At 41.1% G+C, this 27,034-nt stretch overlaps 1 protein-coding gene across 2 annotated transcripts in view; it reads right to left on the bottom strand.

Annotated features, from left to right (window-relative positions):
• The window catches only part of Tmtc1 (transmembrane O-mannosyltransferase targeting cadherins 1), a 348,737-nt gene that overhangs the window by 304,786 nt on the left and 16,917 nt on the right, over positions 1-27,034 (bottom strand). For both annotated transcript variants that reach the window (XM_029478417.2, XM_029478419.2), the window contains exon 2: positions 17,843-17,962. In XM_029478417.2, coding sequence (XP_029334277.1) covers positions 17,843-17,890 — 48 coding nt within the window. In that variant the 5' untranslated portion in view covers positions 17,891-17,962. The remainder of the gene's footprint in view (positions 1-17,842; positions 17,963-27,034) is intronic.

The raw sequence follows: 27,034 nt of genomic DNA, 5'->3' as shown, positions 1-27,034 counted from the left end.
CATTTATAAACTTCAGGTGCCTGTCTCTGAATTGTCAGATAGGCAGCCTCTGTAATAAATAATGTACCCCAGAGGATAGACAATGGCCAGAGCCTGATTTCTTCAAGTCAGGCAAATGTAACATAGTGCTCCTTAAAACTATGTGGAGGAGGAAATGCTTTGGCCTCATCTCTCTCCCAGCTGTGAGCCGGGAGAGAGATGATCACACATCTGGGACTGCTCCTCTGTCATCTTTACCCTTGTGTCAAGATATCAGGGAGGACAGTGCTGCTGCCTAACTTACAGGACAGTAAGTATGAGACTGTTTCTGTTCTTTTCATTAGAAATGTTTGCAGTTTCATTTAACGTGTACTATGTAAAAATTTACACAGCCATGATTCAACTTGATTCTCCAATCGTCAAAGTACATTTCTGTTATTTGTGATGGTGTTTTGAGAGAGAATTAACTAAAGAGGGAGACCCTCCTGAATGTGGACACAACATCCCACAGTTTGGGAGGCCCAGACAGAATGCTGATACAGGAACAAGGTGTGGCCTTGTGTCCTGCCTGGCCATCCACTGACCTAGCACACGTCCTTTTTAGGTTCTGGATATAATGCACAGGGCTGTGGAATTACCATGGTGATTTCACAGGTGCAAACTAGCGCAGCTGTGCGTGCTAAATCTGTAACAGCTTTCTGAAAGCCTGTCATCTCTCACTGGAGTCTCTAGAGATTTAAAAAAAAAAAAAAAAAAAAAACTAGATCCGTAAACAGTGAACTAGGCATGGTCTACACTGCTTACCAGGCCGAGTGGCACAAGTGTTCCCTGTGTGATACCGTCTCGGGTGAGAACCATTCATATTCTGACAGAATCTTAGTTCACAGAAAAAGCTGTAAATAGATGCCATTTCCCATAAGTAAATATGGCTCTCTTTATGATCAGTAAAATCAGAGAACCCGATTTACAAGACATTAAAACCCAAGCCAGAGGAGATCCACACCTCACCACACCTGGTAAACAGAGTAGATGGTGTCGATTCACAGGTTACATATCTCATTTTTTATCATCGAATATCTCAAAAGACAAATAGCCTGCAGGTATTCAAGTCCTGAGAAGAAGAAAGACACAAGGAGAGTAACCAAGAAAGATCCAGCCATATAACAATTGTTGTACTCTCTACCCATTATGCGCTGGAGTCTACCCCAGCTCAGAGCAGTGCTTTATCTCAGCTTAAACCTCTACAACTGCTCTATAGGCTGCTCATATAGATAAATATGTAAACCATATTTATCTTCATGTCACAAAACTACCCAGCAGGGAAAGAGCTTTCCTCACACATAAGGCTTTCAATGGAATAAGCCACGCTCATTCCCTGGGAACCACCCAGGACCAGCCCACAGATGACCCCTTCCTGTTATTTTCTGAAATCTTATTCACAGCTGATCCAAAGTGGAGGGAAGAAAAAGGTGTAATTTCCCAGCAGAAGCAACCTCCCGAATGAAAAAGAGGCTGAAGATGCCTGCAGGGAATCCAGGCGTTTTCTATTACTGCACGCCATTCCCCACTGGTGTTGACCTATAAGAAAACTGTGGTTTTCAGCATAAATGGGGTTTGTAATAAAAATTTCTTATTACTATAGAGCCTTCACACAACTGCCTCCCCCTCACCCCCGCTCAGTTCTCAATGTAGACAGGCTTTGACAGTACTACTGACCCTGTTACTCGGTCCGTTTATGTAAATCTGTGAGCAATCAAGGCTCTTCATGCCCTAAGGAAGCTGACTTCACTGGCAAGAGTTTTAATTACTAGAATATTTTCAGTGTTTTTATTAGCATATATTAATTATACATAAAAATGGCTTTCACTGAGACATTTCCACACATGTATATAATGTGTATGACCATGCTCAGCCCTGTAGTGGGTACTTGCTTGTCTCCCTTACTAGTCAGGTCCTCTTCTATTTTCATGTCCTCTGTGTGTGTGCGTGTGTGTGCACGTGTGCGTGCCTGAATTTTCATGACCCAGTGAGTTTCCTGAGGGTTGACTACAGGAGCAAGGGAGAAGGGCTGTTTGTAGGAGGAAAGACACCTTACCAGTTGCTAACAATGAAGAAAATGCTCTCTCTCTCACCCACTACCAACTGCCTATAAACCGTAGAGCATTTTTATTTAGACAAGTGTATAGAGCAAACACACCACCAGTTTCTCTTCCCGTGTGAAAGTTGTTCCTATTACTTCTTTTTCTCGTTGCTGTGTCAAAATCAGTTTAAGGACAGAGGGCTTATTCTGACTTAGGGTTTGAGGGGAATGACAGTAGCAGGCAGGGCTTGGCTACTGAGCTGGGGCTTGAGTGAGTGATAACTACATGCCTACATTCAAATGAATCAGGAAGCAGAGAAATCGATGCTGGTGTTCAGGTGGCTCTCCCCCCCCCTTTTTTTTTATTCAATCTAGGATTCCAGATAATGAGATGGTGTCTCCCAAACTGAGTGAGTCTTCCCTGTTTTACCTTCTCTAGAAACACCCTCACAGATAACCAAAGATGTGCCTCAGTATGCCCTGAACATTCCTAAATCTAGTCAGGTTGGCAATCTAAATTAACCATCACAGAATTTAAATGCTTGAAATATGTGCTGTTTTTTCCTCTAAAACTCGAGGTTACACTGTACCTGTTTTCTTTACATTGATGATTAATAGCATCTTTTCAAAGCAATACATTAATACATTTGGTGGTATATGTTTATGTACACATGCATATATTTACAAAGAAAATTATGTTGTTTACTGCACAATGTCACTTAGAAAGGTAGAGGCTTTGGAACCTGGTCTGTATGTACACTGTGGAATACTACTTAAAAATGGAGACCTTTTCATTTACAGTAATATGGATGAACCAGTAAAACATTAAGCAAAGTAAAATAAGCTGGATAGTGTCTCAGAGAGGCACAGAGATAAGTGTGTTAGGTGGTTTACTGTTGTCCTGGTACCCTGACAACAGCAACAGAAGGACAAAATGACTTATCTTGTCTTATAGTTCCAAAATGACAAGAGACCATCATGGCAGAAAGGGCATGACAGCAACCATAGAAAGACTAATGGTAGGAGAGTAGGCTTGCTGAGGCATTGAGGAGGAGGAGGAATGGGGCCAAGCTATAAAACCTCAAAGCCTACCCCAGTGACATACTTCTCCAGCAAGACTCTACTACTTAAAGGTTCCATTACCTCACCCACACAGCGCCACCAACTGTTCAAATACACAAGCACATGGGTGGCCTTTCTCATTTAAACCACCACAGCTAGCGTTCCAGGCTCTTACACGTGGAACCAAAGAGAAATGTCACACACGCACCCAGGGTGGCCTGAAGGCTACTAAAGGCTGTGATGGAAAGGGGGACCCAGGAGTAGTTAGTCAAGGATTCAATTTTCAGTTAAACAGGATGAATAAGGCCTGTCGTTTGTATTTGAGAATGACTACAGTCCATAATAATGTGTCTCAGAACAACTAAGTAAGAATCAAATCTATCACTGCATAGAAGGTAAATTACTTTACTCTTTCCATATAAATGCATATGTTCAAGCATCACAAGTTACCATATAAGTAGATATATACATCCTGTGAGTTAAGTCATGTTAATTAAAATATTCTATATGAAGGTGTGTACATTCTGTCAACTAAGTCATATTAATTAAGATATTCTATATGCAAATGTGTACATTCTGTCAGCTAAGTCATATTAATTAAGATATCCTATCATAAAAATATTTGAAGTAGACAATAGTTACATAATTTCTATTTCTAAACTGTCACAGATTTAGTGTTGAGTGTTCAACTTACAGATTGTCTTCTCAAACGTCTTCCTTGCTTAACATCATTACTAATAATATTAGCAATATTTAAAAATAACTCTGTACTTGGTTTTCTTTGAGATGTTTTGTTATTTGGAAAGGTTAGCCTCACTTTGTCATTCTCCTGCCAAGTCCCCCAAGAGCTGGGGTTATAAGCATGTGATACCATTCCCACTTCAGAACTTACATTTGTAATATTTTTAATCTTACTTTTCCTGTAGTATAAGTGTGTGTTCCTGCAACTTCAGTAACTTTAAGAACTACTTCATCAGGAGCAAGAGAGGAGAGGGGTACAGTGTGTTCATTACTTTTCCATGTGGCTGTGAAGTTTGCGATAAGATGTGAACTCTACTTCAGTGCTGTATCTGTTGAATTCAGACCTTGACATGTTGAAATACATGTTGCAAACATAGAACATAATGACTCTATTATACAAGCTCCTCAAGGAACCTCAGTCTTGTTAGATTAAACACAACAAATGAGGGCTTGAAATAATTGGTACAGACAGTGAATGTCTTACACAGAAAAGCCAGGCCAGTGTAAAATAGACTGTTAGGGATGTGGTTCCATTGAAAAGAAGACACAGTCCCGTGCTTGGTAAAGCCAGTGAAAAGGAAACATACAAGAACTGGGGTGAGGGGTCTATTCCAGCCACATCTCTGTGTATGGGTTTGGCAGTGTCTGTCACCTCTGGGGCTGTTGAGGTAGAGCAGGGAGGAGGGAGAGAACAAGAGCAGCTGTTTTGAGGGCAAAACACTGTGGAACGCTGAAAATTCCAAATTAAAGGTTTTTAAAAAGAGCTCATTTATAAAAGCAAATAATGGCAATTACCAGAAGATTTATTCCACAAGCACAGCAACAGGCTTAGATTTTTACCATATGCATACACACACACACACTAATAAAGTACTAATTTTCATTTGTGAACTTGTTTTGATTCTATTAAATATTCATATTGCAAAATTTTTATTTAAAAGGCTCTTTTGCTTGGTCTTGTGTGTGAAGAAACTTGAAGGGTTCATCCTTTTTCTTGTCTTTGTAGTTTTTTGTTTCTTGGTTGGTTGGTTGGTTGGTTGGTTGGTTGGTTGGTTGGTTGGATTTTGGTTTGGTTGGTTTTGGGTTTGTTTTGTTTTGTTTTGTTTTTAATGGGGTCTCACCCTGTAGCTCAGGCTAGTCTGCACCTCACTATGCAGTCCAGTGGCCTCAAATTCATGGCAATCCTCTGCCTCAGGCTTCTAAGTGCTGGAATTACAGGAGTGAGCCATCAAGCCTGTTCTTAATCCGTTTGTTGACAGAAGCCGGCTAGGAAGGTCTATAGCAAGAAAATGAGTTTTCTGGAGATGGCCCACTGTTTTGCCTGGCTGCAATGTGTACACTCTGGAGAGGGACAGCCCCAAAGACTTTGTCCCAGGATTGCTTCTCACTGCTGGTATGTCTTTCCTGTCACTGTTACATAGCCTAATGACTCCTGGGCTCAGCCCACCCTACTGAGCAAATTTCCTACAAATCAATATGAAGATGAACTGTCATGAATTAATTCTAGATGAACTAATGACTTTCTAGAATTCCTGATTTGATTCAAATAATTTTAGGAAGAAAGCTCAAAAACTAAAGGTTTAGTTGTTTTTCCAGAAAGATGTAAGAAGAATCAAGAATAGAATGGTCCCCCTCCTCAGTAAGTAAAGACAGCACAATAAGGAAGACAATGAGCTTTCATAAATTACACTAAGAAGAGAAATCAGCTTGGGCCAAATTTGTGATCAAGGAAGAACGTTCATTCTAGGTCAGGTCCAAGGATGATGCATCAGGTGTGCACCATGATAAAGCAGGACCATGTGAAACTGTTGCTTTGAACTTATAATGAACTTACAGAATAAAATACTGCTTCTGTAACTCCCCCTTTGTGTAACATTTTATCTGTAAGGTAACTTTATAAAGAACTTTTGTCTAGAAGGTATAAATTGCCAGAGAGAAGAAATAAAGTGTGGCTTTTGGGACTCTGCTCCATCTATCCCACAAATGTGTGTATATATGTATATGTCTGTCCATACATATGTATGTAGGTATGTGTGTATGTACATACATATACATGGGTACTTGTGGAATTGATGAAACAGATGGTGGGACTTGGCCAGTGTGTATGTGTGTGTGCGTGTATGTGTGTGCATGCATGCATGCACGCATACCTGACTTTTTTCTTTATTTTCTTTTTTGTCCTCTCTGACTCATGAAGAGTTAATGAACTTGGAGCCTGTCACCTGGTCAGCGAGGGGGCCTTAGCCACAGAGAAAAGAGCCTAGGCAACTAAGCCTTTTTTTTTTTTTTTTTATCCCCAGCTGCTATCAGTAGGAGTTAAATTGTCAGAAACCAGTGGCTTTTAACCATTAAATAATGGAGGTTCACATGTCCTCTGTATAAGTTGGTATCTACCCTGCACCCCTGTCTCTGGATTTTTGACTTATGACTTTATAAAATCTTACAGAAGTGATGTAAAGAAAGCCTGTTCCTTAAAAAAAATAAAAATAAAAAATCAGCTGGGCAGTGGCAGCGCACGCCTTTAATCCCAGCACTTGGGAGGCAGAGACAGCTGGATTTCTGAGTTTGAGGCCAGCCTGGTCTACAGAGTCAGGACAGCCAAAGCTATACAGAGAAACCCTGTTTCCAAAACAAAAGAATCACTCGCACTACTTGCTTCCTGGTCAATTTTCTTTAGAGATACAATTGAAAAAATTGGACAATTATTACAAGGCTGAGGTTGGAGATTAAGAAAAAGCACAGCCAGAGGTCCAAGGGTCCTGCCAGCATCCCATGATTCCTGCAAAGTCCAGACTGTTGGTTCTGTGGCATAGCTTGAGTCACTGATAATGGCTTAAAAGATGCACCTGGCTATCATGAGCATCTCTCAACACACAAGTTATTGCCAGTCTTCTTCACCAGCACCAACTAAAAACAAAACATGCAAATCACACAGCTGACCAGTAAGTCTGAGCTCTTTAGAATATTTTATTTTTATTTCTGCCTAATTTCTCTCCTTTTAAATTGTTTTATTAATAGAGAACAACAAATTAAATATATACAAAAGATTGAAGAAAATTAAAACTATGGCTTATATTGGTAAGGAAAGTAAATTGGAGAAGGCATTATCTACCTAATACCTGCTCATCTGTATGCCAGCCACTGTGACTCACTAAATTTGCTGGATGCTTATGTCAAGATCAACCATGTAGAAATACCGACCATTCCTTCCTACATTTATCTGCTTCAGTGGTGGATATTAAAATGCCTAAGACAATTTTTTGTTTCCGCTGGAAGATGTAGCAAGATAAGAGACCTTGGCTCTCATTTTTATAGTGGAAAACATCTGGGGAGACCGCAAATTAGCTGTTTTCTTAAGCACATTGGATACCTGAAACCATGGTCAAACAGTTAACCCAAGGCGCTGCTAGTCACAAGAATAGTCCAGAGTACTGGCTCACCTGGGCAGAAGCCACCAGGCACCTTATAAGCTAGGAGTAAGATAAAGCTAGGAGCATTATTAAGTTCACGCAGGGTAGGCAGAGGCCATCTCAGAAAATGTGAATTCTTCAGGGCTGCAGATATGGTCTAGTTGATCTTTCACCCATAGCCTCATTAGGTTTTGGGGAAATCAAAGTCCTGGTCTCAATTTGCCCATGATTTCGGGAGAGCCTGGAGTGTGGGGCTTTTTTCAGCTTTACAGCCTCGAGAACATCTCCACAGGCTTCATGGATTCCAAAGGAAAAGATCAAGTCCATGTAAATTACCTTATTTAAGTGGGGTAGAGAATGGTTCTGAGGAAGTATTGTTCATCTCTGGGTAGCAGTGTGCTGGATCCAACAGCATGTCCCCCAAATCTGTATCTGTGGGGAGGCCTAAGTTAGCCATGCAGGAGGAGGTACACATGAGCAGCCATGTTGGTAGATTCATGTATGGAAACAGGTAAGCCTTATACTATCAATGTCTCTGTGTGTGTGTGATTGGTAATCACCAGTATATGTTTGTTGCATGGAAGGATACGAGTAGCATTCCACACCTGTGGGTCCAGATAAGGGGGAGAGAGCTGGACTCAGGGGAGCCAAAAAGGAAAGCCACTTTCGATCATGATCATATATTTAGGTACTCTCTAAAAATATTTTCAATCTGGCTAATAATGAGTCATAAATTATCTCTCATGAACAAATATAAGAAAGTAGATTTGTAGTAAATTAAAGACTCTAGTAGATTGATGTTTTAGATCCACAAAGCTATGTCTACCTACAAATCCAACCCTGGGGTCTTTGATAATGAGTCATAAATTATCTCTCGTGAACAAATATCAGATAGTAAGTAGAATTGTAGTAAATTAAAGACTTCAGTGAACTGATGTTTTAGATCTACAAAGCCAATGTCTACCTACAAATCCATCCCTGGACTCTTTGAATATGGAACAATGAGCTGTGCAGGTATAATTGGTTAGAAAATTCATGATGACATCATCCTGTTATGCCAAGCTGAGCCCTGAATCCAATGTCTTTATCAAACAGAGACAAAAAGAGAGGCAAAAAGGAGAAGACTATGCAGAGATAAAGGTGGATTATAATGATGTCATCACAAGAAGCCAGCAACATCAGAGCCACCAGAAGCTGGACAAACTGGGAGTATGGCCCTGCCAGTTCTTCATTTCTGATTGTTGGTCTCTAAAGGTAACACAAATAAATCTTTGATATTCTACGTGATCCCTGTGTGGCTATTGCTCTGGTAGCAAAGGGAAACTAAGCACAGACCATGGTGGTTTAAGTGTGAACCGTCCTTAGAGGTTTGAATACTTGGCTCCCAGGTGAAGGTGTGGTTTGGGAGGGTTATCAAATCCATGCCTGTAGGGAGTGGGTCACTGAAGTGGCCCTTGAGATCTGATAGTCCATTCCACATCCTCTCTCTCTTGTTTCTTGACTGAGTGCAAAGTGAAAGGTTACCTTATACATCTGCTGTCATGCCATTCCCACCATGACAGATAGTTCCTTCCCTAGACTGTGAGCCCAAATAAAGCCAGTTCCCTGCCCTTGCTTCATGTCAGCTATTTGCCCACAACATAGGGAAAAGAAACTTATACAAAAAAGTACCAAGGGAGATTTAGTCCTAGTTATCTCTTTAAAGATACATGTCATTTAAGACCCACTAATTCAAAAGCTGACATTTCATGAGACTCTCTTCATCTCCACTACTGAGTCATCTTTCAAATACAGAAGAGGATCTGGCACTCTGCTATCTCCCGACTCAGCAAATGTCTCTTTTATAATCTTGGATTTCCTTAGCAGCTAAGAGGGTGTCATCAACACCAAACTGTGACAAACAGAGAAATATCACTTCAAAGCAGAAATGCCCATATCATTAAATAACAGCTAAAGAAAAAGTCTGGTGTGAGCCAGCACCCATGGGACTACAGCACTGTCAGGAAAACACAGAAAGGGAATAAAAATAAAAACAACTTTGCTATATTTTACATTTGTTTGCAGCTTTCTTCATCCACAGACTCATGCCTTTGCTCCACCTGATCTCCATCTTCAGGCATAGTAACTGTGTATGCCTAGATGCCTTCAGAGAAGATTGCACTGACTTGGTTATTCACAGAATGGATTGCATGCCCTTGTGCTTTATGACCTAGGATTTCTACCCTTCTGAATCTGTCTTAAGTTGACTACTCCCGTTAGTAAGTCAGGTACATGAGGATATTCTTTTTCTCAAAAATAGAAACAAAAACATCTGGAAAGATTGCTCAGTGGTTAAGAGTACTTGCTGCTCTTCCAGAGAACCAGAGTTTACTCCCTAACACCCACATCACTCAGCACATGACAGTCTGTAACTTTAGCTCCAAAGATCTGATGCTATATTCTGGTCTTTGTAGGCACCCATATACATGTGTGTGCACTAACACAGATCCACACATAAATTTTAAAAAAATGAAGTATTAAAAAAATAGAAAGAAAACCAGATCGCCAACAAGAGGTACTTATTAAATAACCTCTAATCCATTCATTTAAGAACTGCTAGCTAGCACCTAAGGTAGTATGTATGAAGACTATGAAGTAACATAAAAGATGTGGACATTTTCTAAAATAACAAGAAAACAGGGGAAGATATATGTGTATAAGCACCTGATATATGAGCATGTGGCTAGAATGCTATGTTATGTCACACTGTAACTAGTACCTCATATGTTAAGGGACAGTTAGGTGGGTCAGAGTTCTGAGGGTAAAATGGATTTTCTTGTTAGTGTCTCACAAGAACAACGTCAATGTTCTGGTCAGGCTTATTCTTATTTGGGGTAGGTGGGAAACAAAGGGACAATGTCCCCATGGCCTTGTTGGCAACAGATGGCTAGATGGGAGTTGTAGACCCTTCACATTCCTTCTCCTGTGTCTTCAAACAAATAATGGAGCATGACTCATTTTCATGTGTCAAATTCTTCAGACTCCTCTTCCTTTTTCCTCTGCCCGATTGAAGCTTTCACAAGATTGACTCAGGTTTGCCCAGGTAACCTTTACAGTTTAAGGTCAATTGGTTCTGGACTTTTGAGTCAATCTGCAAAGACCTTCACAGAAGCAGTAATTAGATTCATGTTCACTTGTATAACCAGAGGTAGGAATCTTCTCAGAGCCACCTTCAAACATCTACCAATCTGTCCATCATACATTCATTCATCTTCCCACACAGGAAGAGTCAATTTTCTGTGGAAGATTCAGTTCAGACGTGAACAGAAGAAAACAACGAAGAAAATGAGAATTTAGCCTGTGCTACCAAAAAAATTACACTGGGCTACACTACTGAAGGGGCGTTACTATCCATGGCACATAAGAAATCCACACAGCTCAGTCACAACAAATGATTGAGACAAACAATTGAATTAAAAATGGATAGAGATGCTACATAGATGTAAGTGCTCAGTAGGACAAGAAATACTGACATCTTTAGGGTTTTTTTGATTACTTAAATAATTACTCCAAATTGGTCATTATTTTTGACAGAATTAATAACTTAGACAGGGGAAATGCCTTCAGTCAGATGCCAGACAAAATGCCAAGTATCACATTAGACAGCACAAAAAGAGACCAATGAGAGACCCTGTCTCCAAAACACAATATAAATGGTGCCTATGGACCAAAACCCAAGATTGAACTCTGGCTCCATGTGAATGAGCAAACACACACATGCTCACCCACCTACACATATGTTTACCCACTCACCCATGAACAAGAACACATGTGAAGATGTCATAAAATACTTTAAATTTTGATCTTTTCTAGGGCCGGTGTGGTATGTAATGCAACAATCCTGTGATACCAGCTGTCTTAGTTACTTTTCAGTTGCTGTGTCAAAACGTTGTGATCAAGTCAACGTATAAAAGAGGGTTGGAATCCATGACCATCATGGCAGAGAGCACGACAGCAGGCAGGTAGACATGATGCTGGAGCAGTAGCTGAAAGAGTTTACATCTTGATCCACAAGTAGGAAGTATGGCAATAGCTTTTTAAAGCTTGAAACCTACCTCCAGTGACACACCTTCTCCAATAAGACTATACCTCCTAACTCTCCCCAAAATATTCCACCAACTGGGGACAGAGTATTCAAATATATGAGGTTAGGGAGCTATTATCATTTAAACCATCACATCGGGCTGTGGTATGGATGACAGCTGCCTACCACAGTTGTGATCTAGGGAAGCAACTGCTACTTGACAGTGTACTTTGTAGACGGTGTTTTGGGTGTTACTGTTTCTGGTTTTTATCACATGCATACACACACAAGAATGCATGTTACCTTCAATGTGCTAAGTGAGACATCAGGCACTGTCACAAAATAGTCTTTATGTAAAATGATTTCACTCAGCCACTGGCCAACTGGAAGCCCTCTGACATATTCAGGGTAGCCTAAGTCATGATGTCTCCTAGGTTGAGGATATTATACAAATGCATTCACCACACTGTTTTCAATTTATGATGGGATCATACTAATATAGACCTCATAAACCAAGGGGCAGCTATATAAATACAACGAATTCTTCTTTTCAGGTCTGGTTTGCTACGAGGGAGACATAGCTGAATAGCTGCTAATGTTACAGCAACAAAAAGCAAAGAGATTTGTGTTGGGAACAGAGTGTTTGTTCAGGGACGATTCCAGGTGCTCAGGATCATTTCAGCAAGGAAGATTTCTCTTTCTTCTTGTACTTGAACAGCAGGTTAAAATGCATGTTCTCTTCCAGATCCCATGTTTTAATGAGGAGAGATTAGAAATGCAGCAAGGCAAAACATAGTTACCGGAAAGATAACCATATGGAAATGTGGGCAGAGGAGGACCACAGAGGAGGGGGAAGGAACATTTGCTTAAAACTGGTGTAAAGATTAGTGTGATGCCTGTGGCCTGTTCTAAACAGAAAGGCAAGGCCAATCAAGTTCAGATTCACCGGAGACAGACAGATTTCCGTTCAGTGGGTTCAGGGGGGTCAATTGATCCTCAAAGAGAATGTGTTCAATCAGGTGCTAGATATTTTTTTCCTCTGGAATATTATGTGTGGGGAAATTGAGTTTAAGCTATCTGTAAAAGCACCTTATGTACCCTTAGCCAGATGTGAACCTCTACAATAAGTATGAGCTGTGTCATGTGGATAGATAAAAAGATGGGATTGACAAAGGATTTCACAAGTTGTGACCAACTGATGAAGGTTTATAAACACGGACCTCACATAGCACAGGTGACTGGGATGATAAAGGGGTATTGATTGCTCTAAGGCTGTAGAATCACAGGTTCCCCATTAACACGTTTTCTGTGTTCTGAATGGAAACTGGAGCTGTCCTGTGACAAGATGTCTGCAGTAAATAGCTCAATGGAGGAAGCAGTCATTTGACTCAAGTTTCAGAGGATTTAGCTAGTAATTCAGGCTGCCTCCATTACTGTGGACCTGAGTGGAGGCAGGATATAATAGAGGCAGAGAAGGCAGAATGGTGGACTGTTTAGTTCATGGGATCCAGGAAAGAACGAGTCCTTAACAACAGGGCACAGGGAAAGACACAAGACACAACCCATGACCTACTTCCTCCAAAAAGACCACGCCAATAGTCCATTCAAATTGTGACTCCATCAATAGATTAATCCAGAGTCCTTGTAATCTCCCCCACTACACTTCCTCTGAATGCTGCTTGCATTAAGGACCAGCCTTCAGTGCATGAGCCTTTGGGGGGGGGGGTGTTCAGAATTGCAGAACTATCTCCAGTTACCATTAGAACTTAAAATATAAAAATCAAAGAGAGGACAGGCACTCACTAGCTGCTCATTCCTTCCATGCAAAAATCAATTGCCCAAAAAGCTTAAGAACTAATCTTTCAAACTTTCAATTTAATTCTCAAGTCTCATAACATTTTAGAGTTGTGTTTAATATAAGAAATGCTGGCAGAGGATGCCACCTTTAGATACAGCAAAAATCATAGTGTCACCAGTGTCTGAAATGAGACAATTTCATACCAATATAACCTCGAGGTTCATTCAAATTAAATCTTATTATTGATTCTAAAATGAAGCTCCTGTCACCTTTTAAACATAAGATATATATATATATATATATATATATATATATATACTTTTTAAAACTTCAATATTCTATAAGAATTGCCAATAGCAAAGATGAATAGGAAGATATAAAATTTGGCTTCATCAGAAGCAATCATCTTAAATATTTTTAAATGATAGCTTTTCAAGAATTTTGAATCAGAATCACTCAAAAGTAAAGTTTAATTTTGCACTAAAATTAAGAAAGTTTCAAAGCCAAGCATGGGAGTGCAAGATTAGAATTCTAGCTAAGAAGCTGAGACAGGAGGATCACTGTGAATTTGATGCCATCCTGGGCTATAGAGTGAGTTCCAGGAGACTGAGATATAGGACTCTGTCTCAAACAAACAAACAAACAAACAAACAAACAGAATATCAGGTGTTATTAAAAGCTCATTGTTATTTTAAATATGAGCATGTTCTAGCACTGAGATGATAGCTTTAATTATAATGGAAACTTATGCTGTCCATTATAATGTTGGTTAGCAGTTAGGTTGATACAAAAAAGATAATATAAGAAATTCATAAAACGTATAAATAGAACAGTAAAGATAGTGTTGTATACTCCTTTAATTTTGTTTTTGAAACAGGGTCTCATTATGTAGCCTTGGTTGTCCTGGAACTCACTATGCAGAACAGGTTGGCCTTGAACTCAAAGATATCTGCCTGCCTCTGCCTTCCAAGTGCTTGGGTTAAAGGTATTTGCCACCGCAACTAGCCCTGACTCTAACTCTAACCCTTAACCCTAACCCTAGCCTTAACCCTAACCCTAACCTTAACCCTAACCCTAACCTTAACCCTAACCCTAACCCTGATAACACACACACACCTTTAGATTTATAAACAGATACAAAGAGATCAGCATCTTTCCAAAGCTCACATACCTGGTTCTGGGGGCTAAAGTTAGAACTCAGGCCTGCTGTTCACCATCCTATGTTCTGTGTATCACTAGGAGGCCTGGCAAGACCATGAGAAGTCAGACTGATGCAGTGACCTACATAATCTTTGTCTGCCACACGTTTTCTCAGTAGACCCTGGTTTTCCCCAGTGAACTTCTCATTAGTCCAGGTCTCCATGCCATCATACTTCCAGACTAGGGAGCAGTGGAATTCCCAAAGCCACTGTGCTTCTCTTATAGAAATGGGCAGCTTTCATTCAGGAGACAAGCTTGAAAAGGTGAAAATTGACGAAAAATTTTAAAAACACAGCTCAAGACAGCAGTCCAGGAAGTGAAATACATGACTGCTGGGCAAAGACAGAGGTGGGAGAAAGCTCTTAGGGAAAGGGGGACACTGGCTTGTATATGAGAGATCTATAGAGTTTAGAAGAAAGGCCCAGCAGAGAGAGCACTGCATGGAAGACAGAAATAGAGGAACATCTGTAAATGGCATTCACATCTGCAATGTGTTCCCCAGATGCGTGAAGAGGCTGCAATTTTCATTTACAATGAAAGCAACTACAAGCTTATTAAGTTACACAAAGTCAACAACTGAGAGGAAACAAGCCAGAAGTAAACGCAAGGCCAGTCAACAGTGAAACAGGCACACAAGCCAGTCACCAGGGTATACATGCACCAACCAAAGACACTGATCATCAATGAAGATCAAATGTGTAAACCAAGCATGAAATTTCGTCCTTGTACTTGCATGAAAATGCTCCCTGGTGAAATGCTGGCTGGTGGCCTTGACCCATCTCTAAACCCATAGCCATAGTGAATAATTCATATGGATCTTTCTTATAATGATCTATGAAGGCGAGAATGTCACACAGAGCACACCTCGCTAAAAAACAGTTCTGTGAATTCCTGAACTATAACCCAGAACTCTGATGAGGCAGAAGCCTTAATGCAAGAATAAAATGGGAATAGATGGAATACAGATTCGTGTCTACACTCACTCATTCTGCAAGTTTAGCTGAGCACTGTAGCAGGCACTTTTCTCATTAGGACAACATGCCTGGCAAAGATATCTTAAGAAAGAAAGGATTTATTTTTGCCCACTATTTGAGAACATAGTCCATCATAGCCAGATGTGGGCCAGCTGGTCACTTTGCATGTGTAGTCAAGAAACCAAGAGAGAGACATTACATTTTTTCCTTTTTATTCAGCCTGGGATCCCAGACTATGAAATAATGCTGCCCACATTCATGCTGGGATTTCCTACTTTGGTTAAAGCTTGCTGGAAATACCGTCATAGACACACCCAGAAGCATGTCTCTTAGGTAACTCTAAATCCTAGTGAGTTGACAAGACCAACCATCAGAAGTATCTACTATGTGTATAGAAATCACTAAGAAGGTAGCATAGCGGTAAATAAGACTGTATTGAGGGAATGTTGGTCCACAACAGATCAAACTTTACACTATGGAAAGTCCACCCCAGGGGAAGTGGCCGCATGTCAGGACCAGCATTGCTACACCCGACAGAGTACTTGTGGCATCTCCTTCAAACAGAACCATGTTTGAGTTAGGTATCAGTGAAATGAGAAAGGCAAGCATAGGAAACAACAAAAGCTGTCAAGTAAAATAAGTGTTTCATGTATCAGCAGACAGACTGTAGTTCACCTCTTAGTGAATGCTGTCTCCTGGACAGACAGTGGTACCACAAGCATAGCAGTCCAACACTTTCTGCAGATGCTCGAAGCGCTCATCTAGTGCTCAGTAACTGATCTTACACTACAAGTTAGTTGTCTGTGGCCAACCTGAGACACATAGACCCTGTCTCAAAAAACACATAAATTAGTAAAAATGTACTAATTACCTTCTCTAAAACAATCATACATTTTAAGTACTAGCAGGAATGGCAATGGATGGATAAAATTATATAGATCTTTCTCCCTTCTCTCTCCATCCTATCTTTTAAAAAAAAAAATCACACTCAACAGAAGGTAAAGGAGAATTTCCCGAGTGGATGACCCTATCCTAAGCCTTCCTACTGCAGCTATCTGTGTCAGAGCCTAGGCTTACCATTTTCCCAAAAGTAAATCGTCGTGGAGATTAGAGTCAATTATGAGATTACACATCAAAGCTGTCACATGAAAATCTGTTTCCAAAGTCTGGAATTAAAAACTGACTATCTTAATTTATATATTTTGTAAATTATAATTGATAAAATTGGAAGTTAATTTTGAAGTGTTGCATAGGATGAGGTGGAAAAGAGGAAGGCCCTGCTTCACTGACAGGAAGAGGAGCTTAAACAGCAGCTCATGAAGCTGGAGGTCTATAATGGACCCTGTGTAAGAGCAAAGACTCATCTTAATCTATCCATGGCTAGTAACACTTTGCATAAATGCTTACTGGTTGGACCTCAGTACTATTGGTTTTTTTTTCCCCAAAGATTACACGATTTACTACAGATTTTCACTCGGTTTGTGAAGGTACCAGAAGATTTCCTGGCTCTGAACCCTCAGGATGCTGAGTCTTGGAGGACCTCAGGTACTTCTGAGTTCCCTGACAGCCGCTGGAGAGTTTACTTAGCAGGATACAAGCTACTCACGCTACCTTCCCTCTGCCTTTAGCTGAGCATTTTCCAGGACAATACCAATGGCTCCAGAACTGTTTCCACAAAGCTCTGAAGGATGCCAGGGACGAGATCATCCCACTGTAGGGTATGCTCCAAGAAGAGCTAAGGCCCTGCCAGGGACAAGCCTGGCTGTCTATTAAAGATGAACAAATTTCAAACACAATGTATTGACCTATGAGGCACAAGCAATGGTGGCAGTAAAGGCAAGCTGGCTATTCTAATAATGGGGTCTTATTGGAATGGCTGGTTGCATCTTCACTGCTGTTAAGAGGAACCTTGGGGTCTCTGTTCGTACTTTGGTGTCACAAGGAACCATTAGGTCACTGCCCGAGTTTGTGTCTGTGGCCATAATACAGAAGCCTCAGTGCTGCTGAGCCTGAGTTAATGCTGCTACTCCAGCTCCTTAGTGGTCTGCACAGCCCCTGGAGGCCAGGAAGTGAGGGTGCAGAGGCACTGCGCTGTGTACTTACTGCTTAGCACCAGCACTGACTGGAATGAGGCCAACTCTGACCTTTGTGTTAAGTCACATGCTGACTCTCAACAAGGCTGCTTTCAGGAGTATATTAGCATAGCATTGTTATTACTTGCTTTTCTGCTGGGACAGTGTGAACAGTGAGCTGACTTGTATGTGTTCTCATAGGATCTCCCGAATCTGGGTATTGCTCACACACCTCCTTGTATCTGAGTATCCTTCAATCTGCCTCTTCTCCTAAGACCTTATTGCTGGAGTGTGGACCGCTGATGCCCATCTCAATGTCACCTGGGCCCAGGCCACAAGCAGGCTCACTGAATCGGACTGAGCATTTAAACAAGATTCCGGTAGACTGTCTACACGCTAGTTTCAGCAGAGCTGCTGTGTGAAGAAGCACCAAATGCAGCCGAGAGCAGCACCTGCTGCCTACCTGGATTCTCCCTGGAGAACTGGAACTTTTCATTTTGACATGAAGCATATTCACGATGGTGTGCCCAACGTTGCTTGTTCCCAAGCCATTTGGCCTCAGAGACAGTTGGCCACCACAGACCTGAAAAATAAAAGGCATTTCATCCCCTGTACCCCTCTTTTAATTATTCAGTTTAGTACTCGTAGCATCGCTTTTTCTATTCTGTTTGTCTTGTTGTTCAGAAACGAAGTCTAGCTACATTGCCCAGACAGCCTTGAATTTGCCATCCCGCTGCTGCCTCAACCTCCCTCCCAAGTGCTGGACTTACAAGTGGTAGCACACACACACCTAGTCTGTTCTGTGCCAGGCACACGTTAAGTGTAGTCTTGGGGCTTCCCCAGGTAGGAGGCGGTCCCTCTATTATGCTCCATTGTGTGTCAGCCCAGTGCTGGCTCTGACTGCCAGATGGTCATTAAGTTGTACCTGTAGGCTGCTTCCCCAAGAAGCCGCTCATTCACTGTGCATGTGTACAAACACCGTGCGGCACTTTGTGGGGCCACGTGATCCACAGCGCTCCCCAGAGTGACCTCCTCCAGGATACGTTTTTAAATGAAGTTTTTGTTACTGCCTTTAAGTGTTGGTAAATTTTTTTTTTGTGGGATTTTATGGCTCACAGGGTTATTTCAGTTAAAATCTTCATCAACCTCTTCCTTAGAAATCTATTTCAAGAAAAAGTGAATTTAGGAAGAAGGCTCTTAGATTTTTTTCAAAGTCAAAAGAGTAAAAGAAATTTTACACTTAAGCATTGACTGATGGGCGTTGAAGAGATGGACCAGCGGACAAAGACCCTTCACACATAAACTTAACAGCCCAGATCAATCCTGGGACCCCACATAAAAGTGGAAGGAGCAAACTGATTCCACAGGCTGTCCTCTGACCTCCGTCTGCCTGCTGAGGCACATGCCTACCCATACACATGATAACAGAACATGATTTCATGTAAGAATAAGTAAAATATAACGATGCATTGACTGTTTAATTGACTTGTTCTTAATCCTAAGATTGACCTTCATATAGTGCCTCTGTTGGAGCACACCCCACTCAAATACGATGGTGAGTTTAAATATCCCAGAGTGCTTTGCACTTGTCAAGATGTGTTATCAGAATTGTTCAATCGAAACTACATCTTTATGGGGAACCAGAGCTCTAAAAAAAAACCTCGATCTACACTAGGTACTGTGTACTGCAGTACACAGCCTCAGGCTGCTCAAACCAGTGGAGACCTGTGCCACGTTGAAAGACCTTGCTCCATCCAGTGAGAAGTGGGGTGGCATCAGGGAGTAAGACTTCTTGTTTTAAGACAGGGTCTCTCATTGAACCTGGAACTTTCCAATTTGCCTAGGCTGGCCAACCAGTGAATCCTAGATATCATTCTGTCTTTGCCTCACCAATGCTGGGATCACAAGCACACATTTCCACACTCAGCCTCTGCCTCACCAATGCTAGGATCACAGGCACACATTTCCACACCTATCCTCTGCCTCACCAATGCTAGGATCACAGGCACACATTTCCACACCCAGCTGTTTGGGTTTTTTTTTTTGTTTGTTTGTTTTGTTTGTTTGTTTGTTTGTTTTGTTTTTTTCTTTACATGGGTTCTAGTATGTCTTCATGCTTCTGACATAAGCACTTAAGGACAGTGGCATCTCATTACCCCTCAATTCATCTCTCTTTGCAAGTGTAAAGGAACATTCTGGCTTTGCTGCTTAATTATTCATTACAAAGTAAAACACATCAGGAAGTTTCAATGTTGCTGGCTGCTTTCTCAGGGTGATCTATGTCAACACAGTAAATGCTGCCATCTATGCTGTTAAGAAATTTAATGATATTTATCTGGGTCTTCCTCTGTGTGTGTGTGTGTGTGTGTGTTTAAATGCCTGTATACTTAATTAACTCCTAGAAAAAACTATTTAAGAACCTTGCCTGTCTCCTTAAAATTGAACATTCTAATAGCTCCTGCCCCCCCTTTTAGTTTTTTTTTAAAAAACAGCTTTATTGAGATATAACTCATGTACAACCCAATTTAGCCACCCAATGTGTCTTCATATTCTAGACTGACCAATACTGCATGTTTATTTCAGCTAACGCATTCACTGCAGACCCTGGGCAGACTCCCAGTTTTGAGGTGCCCCCAGGGAGTGTAGGCTGACGCAGAGCTGTTGGTGAGCTGGTCTTTGCTCCATTTGAGGTTTTTTCCTTAGAAAATAAGAATATGGACAGTGCCTCACTTTGTAGGGACGCTCGGGTCTAATTGAAATGGAGCCTATCAAAAGAGCAAGCTCTAGTTCCTAGAAGAAACATGAAGGTTAAGTTCTTGGTTTTTAAGGACTGCATTTTTAAAGGACACACTGAAACATAAGCTGAATTCTCCTGTGAGGCAGAGAGAGAAAACAGGAGAAAACAAATCAAGCAAAAAAAAAAAAAAAAAGAAAAGAAAAGAAAGAAAGAAAGAAAAAAAGAAATCAATTTGAAATATTGGAATTTGAAATATTGGTCTTTGCTGCTGGACTTCGAGCCACTGACACACAAGAAGCATAAATAGCTTATGGAAAGTAGAAATAAAACCCAGAGCTATCTAAATGTGAATTAGTCCTGCTTTCTGGATCACCTCGCCTGCTCAGAGATGCTAGCTCAGGGGAATAAAAACAAAATTTAATATTTTCTTGAGACACAAGTGAGGAGGGTGTTTTGCTCCAAAGAGAAAATGAAATTGTAAAATGGAAACGTAAACAAGTTCTGGGTGGTAAGCACTGTGGGAAGTAAAAGGAAGTGACCAAAATGAGGAACTCCAGGCAGGGATTCACCCTTAGGTCACAGGTCATTGTCCAACTTCGGTGTCAAAATCTGGGAATTAAGACTTAGGGTCACAGTAGCAGCTCTGACAAGCATCACTCTGAAATCAAGTAAGGCGGAGGTCATGAAGACGGTCTGGAAAACAGACTTCTATACTGATAATAGCTCTTACTGCTTCCTAGTCTACTGTTTTGAATTGTCTACACTGAAATTCAGTTGTTCAGTTTGCAAATACAGAAACAATAGTAAACAGTAATGCAACTGCAAACCAGGGCAAGAAGCTAGGCCCTGGGGATTAGCGTCTCTTTACTCTGATCTATTTTGTGGATCTGTGAGATTATTATAAAATACAGACGGCACCTACATTTTGTTTATTTATTTGTGTCTTTATTCACTACAACAGCAAGGATTGAACTTTGTCCATACCAGGCAAGTGTTGTACCACTAAGCTACATCCCCAGTCTTTGCCTCATTTGGAAAGCAACAGAGGACTATTGTCATGGAAGGCACAGTTCTTACAAAAGACTCTTCCACACTTGACTTCATGTAGCAACATCAGGGAAAAGAAGTCACAACCTGGCTTTGTTTGACTTTTCTTATTGCCTTCTCTCTGTCTCTGTCTCTCTTTCACACACATACACACACACACTCCTTGAGATTAGATTTAAATATAATAATAAAAAGGTTATTAGAAATTTTGAGAATCGAAAAGGAAGATGATAGTATTGACCTCCTTCTTGGATAGTTTAGAAGAGTTTCTGCTGCCCTGACATGCTGTGTGTGTTGTACTGAAGCGTCAAGACCTCTTCCCTGAGCATGAAGTGTCTGCACAGGCAGGCCCTGAGATCTAGCTTTCCTGAGAAAACCGTAGACTTATTTTAATAAAGAAACTTGGCTGCTCTGATCACATCCAAGGACCTTCTAGGTCTGTGTGATCTGGCTGGAAGGCAGACACGCCCTTAGCACACACCTTTAATCCCAAACAATGAAGGTAAAGTTAGTTTGCAGAAGGAAGCACTCATGTTTGAAAGTGATGCTTAATTGAGAGGCAGACAAAGTGACAAACCAGAGGAAGAAGTGACAGAATAAGATATGTCCATCTCTTAGGAGAACAGAGAGGAAAGAGAGGCAACATAAGAGGGAGTAGAGCAGAGGGAGAGAGGAGGAGGCAGTTGTATAGAGACAGGTTGCAGAGAGAGAACAAGTTAGACACAGGTGAAGACAGAATAAGCCAGAGAATGAGAGGGAGCCAGAAGATTAAAACAGATTGTCAAAGTTAGTATGAGGCCAGGTAGAACAATTCAGTCAGAAGCCGAGAGAAACAAATTTGAATCAGTCAGCTTGAAGAGGAATTTGAGCCAGAACAGCTGAGTTAACCAGTCAGCCAGAGATCAAAGAGAACCTTGGAGACTACCTTTAACTGCAGGAGAATAAAACTTACAATACAAGGACCAGAGTGAAACCCTCCACATATCTCCCTGAAACTTGAAATTAGTTTTTCATTTTATTATAGATCACCCCGACCCCCCCCCACACACATATACACAAAATGGCACCAGAGCCCATTTTTCCAGTCTTTCTGCTGTCTGAGCTCTAAGTAGAATGTTGAAAAGCAGCAGTACTTTGAACAAATAAGTCCTTAGAAGGAGCAAGAGACCATAAAACTAATAGCAGTAGAATAAAGTAACCGGCACCTGGAGTCTTGTAGTCTCAATAAATATCACAATAAGTGTTTTCCAGTTTCCTGTATCTTCAACGCTCTTTGTTTCCTTAGGAATTGTCTTCATAGTGAGATTAAGTTTTTGCTTCAGAAGCTACTCTTTCTCCTTATGTACTCTCTCAAAGTACCTGGTTTCTGGACTTGATTTTATTCTCTTGTTTGTTTGTTTGTTTGTTTTTGTTGTTGTTGTTGTTGTTTGACAGGGTTTCTCTGTGCAGCCCTTAACTTTAAAAAAAATTGATTTATATTCAATATACCTTTGAAGTAAGGTAATAGTGTATGCTCTGTGTTTGCATGTATGCATACCTATATGTGTGCACTTGTGTGCATGTGTATACATGTATGTGCATGTGTGTGTGCATGTGTGTGTACATGATTTTATACTCTTCATATTATATTCTATCATGAGAGCTGGAGCTATTTTTTTTTTTAGTATAAAACTTGCTTCACAACCATGATAAGTACTAACTATACAAGATTTACTCCACAATTAACCAACAATGCTCCACTTAATGGGCCTGAAGAAATCACAAGCACACAGAGATAGACACACGTGTGTCCACATAATCAGTGAAAAGCATGGGTCTCTCTGTGAATACAGCCCCTAGGTGCAGTGTAATCAGGCAGCAGAAGAGGCTCATCATACCACATGATATATCACCGCACGATATATCAACTTTCTTGTGGCAAGTAGGAGAGCAATTGTGTATTTGCTCCTTGCCTTGTAGCTGTGAAAAAATATCTGACAAGAGCAACTTTAGGAAGGGCTAATTTTGACTTACTGTTCCAGGGATACCTTTCATCATGGCGGGGAAGGAATGGTGAGCAGGAGACTGCTCCCCACATTGTGTGCACAGCCACAACACAGAGAGGGCTAACAGCCCTCAGCTTGCTGTTTTCTTTTTACTTACTCCAGATTTGATCCATAGCATGGTGCTACTCACACTTACGGTGATTTTCCCAGGGCACAGGAGGTAAAGACAGGGGCTCCCCAGAGCAAGTTGGCTAGTCACACTAGTCAAACCAGTGAGCTCCAGATTCAGTGACAGACCCTGCCTATTGTTTAAGGTAGAAAGCAATCAAGGAAGGTATCAGATGTTAACCCTGGGTCTTATGTACATGAACACATATACACACACACATACAACATATATATGCTAAAATAAATTGTTTTGAAAAGACACTACAGTAAAGAGTCTATTTGTGTTAAATCCATTATTTTCCAAAAAGACACTTGGAGAGATGCTGTTGAGCAACAAGGAAAAGAATTCTTTCCAATATATTTGATATTCTCCTAAAGCCCGAGGTTTTGCTGAGGGAGAGCCTGCAGCTCCAGAGCCAAGCCTGTGTGACTGCAAAGCTGTCTATACTTTCTCTCTCTCTCTCTCTCTCTCTCTCTCTCTCTCTCTCTCTCTCTTCCTTTTACATATATGAGTACACTGTAGCTGTACAGATGGTTATGAAACTTCATGTGTTGTTGAGAATTGAATTTTAGTACCTCTGCTCACTCCGGTCAACCTCACTCACTCTGGTCGGTCCCGTTTGCTCCAGCCGAAAGATTTATTTATTATTATAGATGAGTATACTGTAGCTGTCTCGTGCCAGAAGAGGGTGTCAGGTCTCATTACGGATGGTTGTTGTTGTGTATTGATATGGTTGTTGGGATTTGAACTCAGGACCTTCGGAAGAGCAGTGCTCTTATCTGCTGAGTCACCTCACCAGCCCTGACACTCTACTTCCTTAAAGGTATTTCCAAGGTTCCACCGGGACCAGCAAGCCCATGGATCAGGCTGCCACGTGTTGGTGACACCTCCCCTCCCACAACTGGAATCACTGCTCAGAGAGTAGAAAGAAATGAAATTTTAAGCCATGTATTATACATAAAACCGCAAGCTGGGCACAGGTGGACTGTTGTTTGATACCCCCAAAACATTCCACTATCAAAATAAAACACTAGTGAATTTTGCCTCAATTAGAAAATCATCTCCACAGAAAACAAAAATAAATAACCATCTAGTAATACATACTACCAGGCAAAGGCACCAATTTACACACTGCGAATCCTTACAGCAGAATGCCTTTTTGGGTTCATAGCCTGTGTTTCTGGCCTGCTGGGATGCTGACCACCTGACTGCACAGTATTCTTTTAGGGGAAAGACTCTGCCTTAAAGAGAAAGCAAAATGTAAGATTTCTGAAAAATTTATGCATCTCCTGATGTGTGTGGATTTGTGCGTGTGCATTTACATGGGAATTGTAGAGGCCAGAGGACAACATAAGGCATCTTCCCCAATGTTTCTCCACTGAAAGCTCATGGATTCAGCCAGGCTGGCTGGCCAGGGAGCTCCAGGGATTATCTAGTCTCCACCCACTGAGTGTTGGGATTACAAACTGGCTCCTAAATGCCCAGCCTCCTGGGTAGATGCTGAGATCTAAACCCAGGCCAAAAACACTTTATTTACATAGCCATCCCTCAGTCTTGCCTGGCTATATTTTAGGATCAGAACCCTAAAAATATTTTTGAAAAGCATTTAGGCAATATGCCATGACACAAGAAAACCCCCAGACAAACAACCGTTCCCAGTGACCAAAGCGGATGCAAAGGAGAGCCAACCACCCACACTTCCATGGCCGAGGTACACAACTGAGGAAGCAGAGAATTAGTGTTACATTCTCACTGAAAAACAGAAAGATGCTCAGTGGGTAGTCACTGTCTAGCTTAGCTGTTTCTGCTTTCTTTGGATTAGACATGTTTGCTATTTAATAGGCACTTTCCATCTCTGTCACCCAATGTTCTAAAAATAAGGCAATAGAGATGGCTTTTAATGTAGAAAAGCCAAGATAATTCCCAAGCAATAAAAACAGGATCAGTGCTTGTCAGGTTGCTGGGCGATTAAATGTCATTCTGTCCCCCTATTCTGCCCCATCAGTTTAATCTGAGGACAGAAGGAATGTCTATTGAAAAGGCAAGCTACATTAGCTCACAAGCCACATAGGAGCTTAGGGACATGGAAGCCTGACAGAGAAATTACCCCAACCCTCATAAAGTCCCTCTGCTTTGCTCTGGTCAGCTTTCACTGGCCAAGACAGCTAACTAAAGGGACTGCCTGCCCCTCTACCACACAGCAGACAATGATGAAGGGACAATAAACTCCAGATGCCCTCTCAGAGGGATGGTCAGTCGAAGTCACAGAGACCAACTTAGGCTGTGTTCTGGTTCCTGCTCTTGACAGAGAGGTGAAAAATTACTAGAATTACTGTGCAGCAACCTAGAAGCCATTTGAGACTTTGTTGCAGCAGGGCTATAATTCCAAGTTTGGGTTACTTATTTAAACTTTGTTTATGCTAAACTCAGCTCTCTGACAGTGCTAGATATAAAAGGCAACCAGTGAAGATTCTGAATTTCCCACACGGGCCATCTCCTTCTTGATATGCAGTGACAGAAAGCATACCCTGGCCCTTTTCTGGCAAGCAATGACCTTTGTGAGCAGGAAGCACCCCAGCAGCTGCAGAGTCCCAGTGAGAGGCCTGGAGAAGCTCACAGCCAGAGTGAGGCCTGGCCTTGACAGAGCCCTTACCTCACATGGAGCATGGTGGCCAGTGTCTACAGCAATGTACTGACCCGCATGCAGCCTTCCGGTTGATGATGTGTGGGTATTTTTGGTTTCTGGTAATGTGAAGTGCCTGGATGCAATATCTACTCTCTCCAGGTACTTAATTAGGTGAAAATTCCTTCAGGTTCACCCAGTCACATGCTAGCGTTGCATTACCTATAAGACAAAGCTCAACTTTCTTTAAAGGACTCTTCCTTTGACAACAGGTGAAAAAGAGAGCAAAACAAAACCAACCAGCCACCACCACCACCAACAACAAAACACTTTTTATTTTAATTTGCCATAAGTATGTTCTCCTAAAATAAGCAATTTTTAAATGTACTCTATAGGAATAGCAACATATACTTTGTGGATTTATCTTTTACACGTGTATTTGAACTAAACTGTAGTTTGAGATCTTTAGACAAGACAAGAGGGGGGGCAAGCTGAATAATTCAAGAGCTATGTGTCAGAGCTAACGTGAGCTTATTTTGATTTTGACTTCTGCAGGAATGTCATACACAATCCTGTTGGTGATTAATCTCTATTTCATCTGGGAAAACAAAACAAAACAAAACAAAACACTGGGATTCCTATTATATCAATGCTCCACTGAACTGCAGCCAGCGGGATGTGCATTCCCTTGCAGCCTGTCTGAATGGCTCTCCATTTTCTCCTCTCTCAGTCCCGTTTAACATCTGACTCTTTATAGCTCTTGTGATGGCAGATTTTTTGTTTTGTATGTTTTATTTATTTATTTATTTATTTATTTATTTATTTATTTTCTGAGACAGGGTTTCTCTGTATAGCCCTGGCTGTCCTGGAACTCACTTTGTAGACCAGGCTGTCTTGGAACTCAGAAATCTATCTGCCTCTGCCTCCCAAGTGCTGGGATTAAAGGCGTGCGCCACCACCACCGGGGTTCTGTTTTATTTTTTAAATTGAATTTTTAAAAATTCATTATAAGATGCTGTATTTAATAGCCTAAATAGTTCCAATGAAGAGAGCATACTTTCACTAGAAAGATGGAAAATGGATGTTAATGTGTT

The sequence above is a fragment of the Mus caroli genome, unplaced genomic scaffold (assembly GCF_978045245.1).
Source record: "Mus caroli unplaced genomic scaffold, Mus_caroli_1 scaffold_7, whole genome shotgun sequence".
Taxonomy (NCBI): Eukaryota; Metazoa; Chordata; class Mammalia; order Rodentia; family Muridae; genus Mus; species Mus caroli.
This window is presented reverse-complemented; position numbering and strand designations above follow the sequence as displayed.